This window comes from Medicago sativa, chromosome 3 (genome assembly GCF_051527215.1).
Source record: "Medicago sativa cultivar Bolivia chromosome 3, Bolivia_mono, whole genome shotgun sequence".
NCBI classification, from domain to species: domain Eukaryota; kingdom Viridiplantae; phylum Streptophyta; class Magnoliopsida; order Fabales; family Fabaceae; genus Medicago; species Medicago sativa.
In genome coordinates, this window is record NC_140751.1 from 64,270,364 (window position 1) to 64,283,202 (window position 12,839).

Below are 12,839 nucleotides of genomic sequence, written 5' to 3' on the forward strand. Positions count from 1 at the left end.
GAAGAAAAAATGAGTTTCTTAAGTCATATATGTTAACTTATTAGAGTTTGAAAATTGTACCATGCTCCAGAGTTAACAAGAGTTGTAACGACGGAAGAAAAATAATATATTGTTCTAAATGGTTCTTAAAAGTAAAATAATATTTCATACTACCTGTACGTTAAGGAGTGTTACTAGACGTCTACCTTGATTAATATATTAATTTGATTAATCTATCACCGATTCAGTATTGAACCTATAAGGTCGGTCACACACAAACGAGTGCTTTAGTTCTTGCTAGAGAATAATTTTATTATTTGATGATTGGATTGGAGAATCTAATTAATCAAAATATAATTTTTTTAAGTAGAATATTTTGATTACGAAAAAGGTTGAGACTAAGAATCAGTCTTGATGTGGATACACGTTGAGCAAATTTTTAAGTAGAATATTATATATTAATCCACTACTCAAAGGTTGAGAGTAAGAATTGGTCTCGGTGTAGATACAAGTAGAGTCTTCACATCCTTGAAGAATTTTTCATGCTTCAAGAGTTGATACGAATGTATACTTTTTGTATCTAAATATATATATATATATATATATACATATATATATATATATATATACATATATATATATATATATACATATATATATATATATATACATATATATATATATATATACATATATATATATATATATATATATATATATTTATAATTTAAACGCAAAATAGATCCAACTTTCATTCCGTTATATGTATTATGAACACTATTTTTACTTCACCGTCAACTTCAAATTCTAACTTTAAATTAGAATTTACTTTGAAGACAAAATATATACTTAAAAACATACTAACCTTCCAAATAATAAAGATATTCATTCTTACTTTTTTTTTTTTTTTTAGGAATATTCATTCTTACTTGAAAAACATAAGTTTCCCTTGATCAAATCTCATTATCAAGACTAACAGGGTTGTTGGGCCCGCTGAATCCCTTAAGCCCAGAAAAACAAAGCATGTACCCTATAAGGAAACGCCTGTTACTTTTTCCACTCTACTCATTTCTCGTGTGTCTTATTTTTTTCGACAACGCCCTTGAATTTTTCGGATTTTAGAATACCAACTGAGTTTTTCTTTGTTATGGGGTGAAAAAAAATAGTTTTTCACAAATTCGGATTTTATAATCCAAAAACTTTTAAAAATAGGGCGTGTTCCTTGCTTTTTTCGGATTATATAATCCGAACACCCCATAAACACCCTTTTTCAGGGGGAAAACAGTTCGGAATATATAATCTGAATTGGGACAAATTTTGTGTCTGTTTGTAACATGGGTAACCAATTTAAGGACGATATTAATCTTCATAACTCTCATCATTATGTTTTAGGTCATTGTTAGTTGTTCCCAGTCAAAAAAAGATATTCGAGCTATTCTTACAGACCCCGCCTCTCAAAATCCAAAATTCCATTGTTTAGACCCATTGTTTATTATATTTTTTAAAATTTTTCATATTCTTAGAAAAATATGAAAAAAATAACATTAATTTTATTTGATTTTTAGAATTTTTTGGTGGTATTTTTATATTTGATTTAAATATATTTTTGGTCCCTATAAATATATCAACTTTTCGTTTTAGTCCCCCTAAAATTTTCCTTCAACTTTTAGTCCCTATAAAATTTTCAATTACTACTTTTGGTCCCTATTTTAAATTTAATTTTAGTATTTTTTTAATGAAATTATACAGAAATGTGTAGAATATTGTAAAAATATTTCCAAAAAAAATTAGATTTTTTTAACCAAACATAAATTAAATATGAATTTTTAACCGTAAAAAATATAAAAATTCATACTAAATTCATTTTTTGTTAAAAAAATTCTAAATTTTTTTGGGAGTGATTCTTATAATATTATGAATTTTTCTGCAATGTTTTCTTCAAAATTATGAATTCTACATGTGAGTTTAAATTAAAGGAGGGACCAAAAGTGAAGATTGAAAATTTTATAGGGACTAAAACGAAAAGTTGGTATATTTATAGGGACCAAAAACATATTTAACCCTTTATATTTTTATGATTTTATTTGATAGGTTTTTATCATTTTTTTACTTTGTTTTTTCGTTGTTTTTAAAAGCAAAATTCAAAACTGCTGAAATATGAGAGATTTTGATTGCTGAGTATACATAAACATATTTCGAATTATAAAATCCGAACTCGGTTTAGATGTGTTCGGATTTTATAATCCGAAAATCCAGAGACATTTTTTAAAATTTTACAAAGTGCTTGAAAATATCATAGGATGAGAAAAGTAATAGTCAAAGGAAAAATACCCAAAGGTCTAGAAGATAAACCTGAGATCACATTTTGCATTCATAAGTTCAGATTTCTGTTACAATCAATTTCTAATATGTTATTGCAATGTAAATGATTTTGACCACTTGGGAATAGATCACTGGCATGGCATATGAGCTAACCACACTATAAAGAAAAACATTTAAACAATTTCATTACTCCTTCCGGTCTCAATTACAAGTAAAAGTTAATTTTTTAGATTTATTAAATAATTAATGTTTTTTATCTAAAGATCAACTATTTTAGTTATTGAATGAATCTATAAAACTAATTTTTTCTTATAATTAAAATCGAATAAGATATGTATTTATCTTTTGTATTTTCTCTTTCTTATGGAGCCGAACTCGATCCTTACTCAAAAGGGTTTACGATAGGAATCATCATCCTATCATGAAATTACATTTCTTCCCATATTTTACATGAGATAATCCATTCCAATTTCCTTGACATTTCTTCGATGCATTCATTTTTTATTTTTTATTACCAATTCTGGCCATTTATTTTACAATTGCCTAGAAAGGAAACTAAATTGCATCCCCACAGAATTCATAAGCAAACATGATCACAAAATTGATGTGATGAAATTAATGGATTAAAAGTCCTCTCAAAACCAATAAATGATCCTCGGTCACCTGAAATACTTCCCCATATCTCCACTTGTCCACTTGTAATCATCACGTGATGATGTACTATGCTATTGAATGTTGTACTATGCATCCCCCACATATTGAATATTGATGCACAAAATCGCATCCCCAAAGAAGAAGAAAAAAATGACACTAGTTAATTTGTAATCTTGGATCCCCTGACCCCTACAGAGTTTGTCAGAATCACTACAATACAACAATGTTCGGTTGAACAACATTTATTCCACATTCTACAAAATAAATCATACTATTAGTTAATTATTCATCTAAACTTAGAGATTTGCTTGCGTATATTTGAGTTCAACAAATTTAGATTTTTTTTAGTTGTAATTGAGTTTGGATTAGTATCTCCATTTGTAAGTTAAGAACATTGGATAAGTTTGAAAGTCATGGATTCGATCTCAAAAACTAACATAATCACTAATTTTTATGAAAAAATATTGATGATTAGTCCCATAAAACATCACTTCTTCTGTCTCAAAATAATTATCATTTTAAAATATCGATGTATTATTTATAATTTTTTTTCACTATTATACCATTATTTATTGAATTTCATCGAACTTAATTACTTCACTATAACTACAATTGATAAAAATATTTTAGTAAATGATATTAACTTTATCATTTAAATCAACAAAATTAATAATTTCTTTACAAATCGTACACAAACATTAAACAACTATGATAGACTATTATTTTGTGACAGGGAGTAATAAGTTGCATCTCACATATGGTACTCCAAAATTGTTTCCCTTATAGCTGCTTATTAATCAGTCACCAAAATCTTGTCAAAAGGACTTTTCCCATTAAGATACCAAAGATAGGATATAAACAAAGTATAGCTAGTTACAAAAACATCCTTCATGCTTTCATGGTCGGATTACATTGTCCAAGGGACGTGCCAGTCATGTTACCTATTCTTCATGTGAAATTATTGAAACTATGGAATCGTCTAGGCAAGTGGAGAATTGCTTCACTTGATAAAAGATTCTATGAAAATAGTAGAAAGATTTACAAAGTGTTTGGATTATATATTGTCACATATGGAGAGTCTCAAGATGATTTTTTTGTGATTATTGTTTTAGACTCAAGATTTTAATCCAAACTTAGTCAAGAAAACTAAAGTGCATTGTTAGATGAGGTTAAAGATTATTTTTATATGCAGTGCAACAAAGTCCATGGGTTCAATTCACGTTGTTGTAATTTCAAATCTCAATTTTGTTCATGATATGATAATTCTTACCGATATTTGGAATGTAGGCATAAAATTGGTTTAAATAATGACTTTGTCTCAATTGATAACATGAGTGCTAATGATGAATTTTACGTGGTTACATTTAAATCAGAAAGGTTTAAAACGAGATAACGCATGAAACTTTCTTTAATGACTATTCTCAAGTTAAAGGTGGTCTTAAATTTCTTTAGTATGAGTATTGTTTTTGTCCTCCCATATTTTTGTTCTTTAGTTTTTTATTTCCTTTCTTTTATTTTCTCATTTTTCACTAATAAATCTTCATTTTGTTGTTTAAAGAAAAAGATAAATATACAAATTAAATCATGATTAATTCAATGGTGTAAATTCATTGACTAGAGAGACTTTGTGTTTCCTTGAGAGTATAGAATATATAGATCCATTGACTAAGAACACAAAAAAGACTTGATTTGTGTACACAAAAAATGATGCCTTTTATCAAATCACACAAGGAATCAGCAACTATAAGGATTGGGATAGATTCAAGGAATAGTATTGTTAAAGCTTAGCTGAGTCTTTTTGCACAAGTTGCTGTTATGTGTTCCTGGTGGGTACAGTATTATAGAAGAACATGCTTCAGTAGTGCCACATAGTGATCTACAATGTGTGATCCTTTTTCTCTTCATTTTGCTTTTTTGATATAGGTATATATTCCTCTAACATAAACTCCAACTTGTGTTGATGCACATATATTATTATGATTATTATTATGACCATTATTATTATTTTGTACATGCATCATACACACACATATCCAATAATTGATGGAATCTCTATGCATAAAGAGCCACCATAGATGGTTCGTGATGTTTTGAGTTATTATAATTTATTTATAATTATAATTATACAAACACGTTGCAGATCTACTGTCCTAACCCATCAATAATTAGGAATCTGACCTGGCTTATTTGTTCAGATTTTGTGTTTTTTACTACTTGATTAAGACTTGTTCATGCATATCCTCTCTAATTCATGTGCATTTGACACTTAGTGCCGTTTTTAATTCGAATAATGTTAGAATTTAATTTATATCAATGGTTGGTCTTAATGTGCCAACTTTGCAGTACAACTTTAATGAATATTATAAAAGGACTATTAGTACACAACTTTGGTCGATATGTCTTGTTAGTGTAAAAATGTTTGAGTAACCTTTTTTGAAGGCAAATGTTTGTATAACTATTTTGTTGTATTAATTTGCAAAATATCTCAACTACTTTTTTATATTGCATACCAATCAAACTCAAAATATTATTATGGTATGTATTTGGATCATATATGATGTACAAAAGACTAGATAATAGTTCACTGAACTATAGAATGAAAAGCATTCATAAAACACACCATACACTACACCTTTTCTACCTCAAGAAATAGAAAGAGCCACGTATGACTTGGACATTCAACCAATATGGACCAAATAATTTATGGTGAAAGTGATGATTACCATTGGACAATTTCTTAATTGAATTTGTTGGGAAAACAGGGTAAACAGTAGTGAAATTTTCATAAATGAATTTCATTCAAGTAAAAAAAAAATTAAAGTAACAAGATCTTGAACATATTCACAATAATCAAATGCTTAAAATTGATTTGTCAAATTTCTAATATGATGCATCTTATTTTACATTAATGGAGGTGATTTGTAGGGGATTGCCATCACAATCCATTCAAGTTAGAAAAATAAAATCTATTTTCTCTGTTTCAAATTATAAATCGCTTTAAGAAAAACAAATTGTTTTAAATTATAAGTCGTTATACAATATCAATAAAACATTAATCTTCATTTCTTATCATATCTTTAGCTATTTATTATTATTTTTTCTTTCAATTCTTTAACTTATTTTTCGAATATCATTAATGAAGAATAATTTTGTAAAAAGACTCATAGTTTCTCTTTCCTATACAAAATTATATTTATTAATTTGTGTGATATGATCAAACCACTTATAATTTAGATATAGAAAAAAAAAATTTGGTAGCTTATTGGTTAGAAATTCACATTATTAAGTGGGGTTGTCCGGCGTTTGAACTCCGACATCTATATATATATATATATATATATATATATATATATATATATATATATATATATATATATATATATATATATATATATATAATACAATGTCTTTATCAACTGAGCTAAGTTCAAAAAAATAAAATTATTATTGTTGTTGTTATTTTGGAGAGTGGAGAGGGAGAAGGGGAAATGTTAATTAAATTAGGGTTTAATATGTGATTCGTCCCTACAAATAGGGCTCGCTTAAAATTTCGTCCCTGCAATCGCTAATCCTTTTTTTTTGCCCCTGCAAAGTTTAATCAGTTAAAAATTCGTCCCTTGACCCAGTTAATGACTGCCACGTCATCAAAATTACCATAACGGCATGGGAATTTACCAAAATACCCCTGGGCTAATTTTTTTTTCCTTCAAAAAAAAATTCCAAAATTTTGAAAATTCTTTTTAAATTAAAAAAATCTGAAAAATATAATTAAAAGTCAAAAAAAATTTCGGAAAAAACTCTTAAAATTAAAACTGAAAAATTTTCGGGAAAAAATCGTAAAAAAAAATTCGGGAAAAAACTGAATTTTTTTTGAAGGAAAAAAAACAAAAAAAAAAAAAAGTCAGGGGTATTTTCGTCAATTCTCATACCATTTTGTTAATTTGATGCCGTGGCAGTCATTAACTGGTTCAAGGGACGAATTTTTAACTGATTAAACTTTGCAAAGGCAAAAAAAAAGGATTAGCGATTGCAGGACGAAATTTTAAGCGAGCCCTATTTGCAGGGATCAATCACGTATTTAACCCATTAAATTAAAATGTTCTGTTTGGTGTTGATAAGACCTCTTAACATAAAAATAATAATTGGATTGGTTACACAACTCACTCCACCTTAGTGCACCTTTGCTTCACAATTCCACCTCACTCCAAATGCATTGCAAGTTAACTGAATCTTTCTAATTAATTAAGGTAAAGTTGCCTCTTACTTTGATTTGATTTGATGCCAAAACAATTAATTAATCTCTTAGCCCTCCTTTCAATACATCAAAAAAGTTAAATTAACATAAAATAAAAATGAAACTAGTAGTTGACCAAATTAGCATGCTCATGTCCTAAATTGGAGTGGTTCTTTTTGAACAATCTCTCTCTCTCTCTCTCTCTCTCTCTCTCTCTCTAATGGATTTGTTAGTGCCACTTTCTGAGCATAGCAGGTTCACCTGATCAGTTATACAAGTTACAAACACTACTAGCTTCATAATTGTTACTTGATTTATATGCTTCTTAGATACACCAATTTTTCATATCATTCTTTGATTCCAAAAACATACTATTATTACATTATCTTAAAGCTTGAAATATTCTTCACTTTTTTAGCTAAAAAAGAAGATGCCAAGTTCAGATCATTCATCATTATTCCTGTAAAAGCACTTTTATTGCTAGAAAGAGAAGAAAAAAAAAGTATTTTTTCTTTCTTTTTTCAGTAACAAGCTTGAAACTGTTACTAAATGTCAAAATGAAAACCCTTTTCTCAAAGGTTCATATTTCACACCTTAAGTTTATTTTCATTCAAAGTTCAACACTTTAGCTCAAAGGGTTGTTAGAAAAGTGGTTAAATTCATCAAAAAAAATGCGTAGTTTGAAGATTGTTGAACGTTTTAAGAGTATTCAAGTTCATGCTCTTAGTTCTTCATCTGAAATTAATGGTGATAGCAAAACCAAACCTCACAACCTTAACAGACACAGAACAATATTGTCTTGGTCAAAATCAAAATTCAACAACAGTAACACAAAAACCTCAGAATTTGCAAATCTTGTTTCTCTTCAGTTACCTTCAACTGACACTATTGAACCATCTATAGAACCTTACCTTAAACCAATCAACCTTGTAGAGACTTTAGCAGAACTCTATCAACGGATTGAGTTTTGCTCTTCACAGTCTGAGAAAGTGACACTTTTTGTTGAACTTTTCTCTGTTTTGTATGGTCTTGGAGACCAGAAGCTACTCAGAAGATGTCTTAGAAATGCGCGGCAGAACGCGGAAGATGTGATGTCAAAGGTTGTGTTGTCTGCATGGTTGAGGTTTGAAAGAAGGGATGATGAACTTGTTGGTGTTTGTTCAATGGATTGTGGTGGTTATAATGTTCTTGAATGTCCAAAGATGAATTTGGAAAATGGGTTTAGTCCTTTTTCAATTAATGATCACTGCAAGTGTACTCAAGAAGAGAAAAAGCATGAAAATTTTGATAATGATGAGTGTGTTTGTTTGTCTGATGAGGAAAGTGATGTTTTGTTTTGTGTTGGGAATGAAGAAATCAAGTGTGTTAGAAGGAGAATTGCTTCACTTTCAGAACCATTGAATGCAATGCTTTGTGGTGGATTTCTAGAATCCAAAATGTGGAAAATTGATTTTTCAGGTAATGGATTATGTTCAGAAGGAATGAAAGCAGTTGAAGTTTACAGCAGAACAAAAAGATTGGATCTTTTTTGTCCCAATACTGTTTTAGAGCTTCTGTCATTTGCCAATAGGTTTTGTTGTGAGGAGATGAAATCTTCTTGTGATTCTCATTTGGCTTCAATTGTTGGAAATGTTGAAGATGCATTGATACTTATTGAGTATGGATTGGAAGAAAGTGCAAAACTTCTTGTAGTTTCTTGCTTGCAAATTTTTCTCAGGGAGCTTCCGAATTCGCTTCATAATTCAAAGGTGATAAATTTCTTATGTAGTTTTGAGTCAAAGGAAAAGTTGGAAAATTTAGGGTGTGCTACTTTCTTGTTGTACTATTTTCTCAGTCAGGTGGCAATGGAAGAAAGCATGGTATCGAAAACAACAGCGATGTTGTTGGAGAGAATGAAAGAGTGTGCTGCAGAGAAATGGCAGAAGAGTCTTGCATTGCATCAATTAGGGTGTGTGTTTCTTGAAAGAAGAGAGTATAAAGAAGCTCAACATTGCTTCGATGAAGCAGTTGAATTAGGCCATGTTTATTCCATAGCAGGTGTGGCTAGAACAAAGCATAAACAAGGTCAACCATATTCGGCTTATAAGTTAATTAGTTCACTCATATTCGAGTATAAACCAGTCGGTTGGATGTATCAAGAGAGAGCATTGTACAATATGGGAAGAGAAAAAGGTTTTGATTTGGATTTTGCAACTCAACTCGATCCTTCACTTTCATTTCCGTATAAATATAGAGCATTGGAGAAAGTCGAGGAGAAGCAAATAAAGGAAGGGATTATGGAGTTAGATAAGTTTCTAGGATTTAAGCTTTCACCTGATTGTTTAGAGTTGAGGGCTTGGTTGTATATTGCATTAGATGATTATGATAGTGCTATAAGAGATATTAGAGCTTTGTTAACCATAGAGGCTAATTACATAACTTTACATGGGAGGATCAAAGGTGAATGTTTGGTTCAAATTCTTCAAAGTAGAATTCAGAAGAAGAATCAGGCTGATTGTTGGATGCAATTATACCAACAATGGTCTTCCGTTGATGATGTTGGTTCTTTGGCTATTATACATCAGATGCTAGAGAATGAGCCTGGAAAGAGCCTGCTAGAGTTTCGTCTGTCTCTACTCCTCTTGAGGTAAGCATCTTTAGAACTATCTCGAAAGTATCTCTTTGTCCTAATCTTTCAATTTTGACCTATATATGTAGCAGTAGCACTGACACTTCATATTGAATGCGTGTTTAGTGTCTGACATCGACACGATTCTGACACATGTGGTTTATTCATAGACTTTTATTTTCTTAAACTATTATAAGTGTCTATGTGTGAGTATCATGTCTGGCATCTGTGTCAATTATTCGTATATTTTGACTAGATGCAAACTCACACGTTGCGCGTGTTAGTAAATACAATTGGTTCAAATTTGATTTATTTACTAAAGATGCGCTTATGCTGCTCAGATTAAACTGTCAAAAGGCTGCAATGCGCAGTTTGCGGCTGGCAAGAAACCATTCCACCTCAATGCAGGAGAGGCTAATTTATGAAGGATGGATTCTATACGATACTGGCTATCGTGACGAGGCTGTTACAAGGGCTGACAAATCCATTGAAATTCAGAAATCATTTGAAGCCTTTTTCCTAAAAGCATATGTGTTAGCAGATACAAATCTTGATCCTGAATCTTCTTCTTATGTTATTCAGCTTTTGAAAGAAGCACTTAAATGTCCTTCAGACGGACTTCGCAAAGGACAAGTTAGTAATATATCTCAAGCTAACACTATTGCATTGAAATGTTGTCTGTTGTTATTTATTGTCTTGTGCAATATTTTGCAGGCATTGAATAACATGGGGAGTATTTATGTGGATTGTGGTAAAATAGAACTTGCAAAGGAATGCTACAACAATGCACTTGCAATTAGGCACACAAGAGCTCATCAAGGTCTGGCGCGTGTTTATCATCAGAAAAATCAACGAAAGGCTGCATACGATGAGATGACAATGCTGATTGAGAAAGCGGAAAGTAATGCCTCGGCATATGAGAAACGATCAGAATACTGTGATCGTGAGATGGCGAAGGCTGATCTTGATGTTGCAACACACCTTGATCCTTTAAGGACATACCCTTATAGATACAGGGCAGCAGGTACTTCATTTACTAGACACTCTCCTATCTGCACATTGATTAAAGCCTTATAAAATAATCGTTTATCATATAACTTCTATTTCTACAACAAAATATAAAAGAAGGTTCAACTGTTTTCGTGTAAGGTATAAGCTGTTTTAATAAGCTATCTTGAAAATTTTATGGAAATAAGCTGAAAACAGCTTATGAACATGTTGTAAGTGGTTTCTAAAACCTCTCCCAGAAAGTCTTACAACTGCTTATGACAGTAGATAAGCTCAAATAATCCAATCCAAATAGTCTCTCACATGATGATGTGATTTCTTCAAGTCATACGCTACCTTTGAAATAAGCGATTATTATACTGACATGAAGTCTTGCATATATGACTAGTGCTGATGGATGAACAAAAAGAAACAGAAGCAGTAGAAGAACTCACTAAGGCTATAAAATTCAAGCCTGATCTTCAAATGCTTCATCTGCGAGCCGCGTTTTACGAGTCAATGGGAGATCTATCTTCCGCTCTTAAAGATTGTCAAGCTGCTCTTTGTTTAGATCCAACCCATGCAGCCACACTTGATTTATGTCAAAGGATACAAAAGCTGAACTTTTGATCTTAAAACAAAACTCAAGAAGCTATACATTGGATGAATCAGAAGAAAGATGGATAATAGAAATTTACTTGTGTTTATGGTATCAAATATGGAGGATGATTCATGTGTAAAACAGAAGATTTTCACAACAGTATGTATATACATTTGGTATATATGATGTGGAATCTTGTGAGTTGTGAACCATATTCACCTAATTAGTCTTGCACTCTTTACACATCCTCTTGTACAGTTACATTACATGATTATAAAGAGATTCATACCTCTGGTTTCCTACAATGCATAATTTATTTTCGCAGATGCTTTATGTCACGAACCAGTAACTCGCAAGTACTGATAAAACATTTTCATCGACTGTTTGACATGTCATACCGCATGATTTCTACCAAATCATCTAGATAACCGTTTTTTTTTGTTTCTCGGAAAGGAAGACAAGTCAGCATCCGTGTAACTTGTCGGAAAAAAGCGGTGCTATATAGCATTACTGGTTATTTTTCATGTGTTTTGTTTTCATCCAAAGATGGAAGAAAGAACAAATAATCTGTTCTAAGATTTCCTTAATTTGAAAACTAGAACAATGAACTAGAAAATTCACATGTTTGTTTTAAAATTTATATTTGTTGTTTGTTCTTGCTCCACAGCACATGGTACATAAGGTACACTAAAAAATGTCAAAAAAAAAAATAAGATTGATATTTTTCTTTTTTCATTTTTTATTCTTTTTCGTTTTTGCTTTTCTTCTCTGACTCAATCTCCAATCTTTATCTAATCTTAAAAATTAACAGTGAGTGTTTTAGGAATCTAGGATTAAATAACATTTCATTGATGTCTTGACTATGTCTTAAAATGACAAAAACATAGCAGTTTCCACATCAAATAAAAACAAAGTTCATGCAGAAAAGCATAAAAAGATAGTCATATATACTTAGCACTCTTCATTGCTCACATGCTTATAAAAATCATTTACTTTACTGAGACAAACTATGGCATGAAATGAAGAGTTTAACTTTGATATTGTCGGTGTAAAAAGGTTTACATTGTTAGCATATCACAACTAATCATAAGTGGTACTTTAGAAGTAGTTATATTTTCTTTCAAAAAAAAAAACAAAGAAGTAGTTATATTTAAAGTCAACCATTTTTAACAATCTAACAATTATGATTAATTGACCATGTAAAACTTTTAACACAAATATAGTATAAGAATTAAATCTATGTCTCAAGACATAATTTCTATTTCAGCCCACCAAAGAGGGGATGATTTTGGAATGGGCATTACTTTTCCCACCCTATTACCTTCTTACAAGCTTTATTTTTTTTACAAAAATGTCCATGACATTTTGGATTTTATAACCCGAAACTATTTTGGATGTGTTCGGATTATATAATTCAAAACTAGTTTGGACGTGTTCGGATTATATAATCTGAA

At 30.4% G+C, this 12,839-nt stretch overlaps 1 protein-coding gene across 1 annotated transcript; it reads left to right on the forward strand.

Moving 5' to 3' along the window:
- The first annotated feature begins 7,331 nt into the window (after window positions 1-7,331).
- On the forward strand, window positions 7,332-11,690 carry LOC146939124 (ethylene-overproduction protein 1-like). The gene is made up of 4 exons (XM_085752907.1): window positions 7,332-9,815; window positions 10,139-10,430; window positions 10,512-10,821; window positions 11,194-11,690. The coding sequence occupies exons 1-4, from the start codon at window positions 7,861-7,863 to the stop codon at window positions 11,412-11,414; spliced, it is 2,778 nt and encodes a 925-aa protein (XP_085609033.1). The 5' UTR covers window positions 7,332-7,860; the 3' UTR covers window positions 11,415-11,690.
- Window positions 11,691-12,839: the final 1,149 nt, after the last annotated feature.

Excerpts from the sequence above, each read along its gene's own strand:
- LOC146939124 (XM_085752907.1), top strand. The coding sequence starts at position 7,861 with ATGCGTAGTTTGAAGATTGTTGAACGTTTTAAGAGTATTCAAGTTCAT. Across the intron at positions 9,816-10,138 it reads CTGTCTCTACTCCTCTTGAG|ATTAAACTGTCAAAAGGCTG; the intron begins GTAAGCATCTTT and ends TATGCTGCTCAG. Across the intron at positions 10,822-11,193 it reads TTATAGATACAGGGCAGCAG|TGCTGATGGATGAACAAAAA; the intron begins GTACTTCATTTA and ends ATATATGACTAG.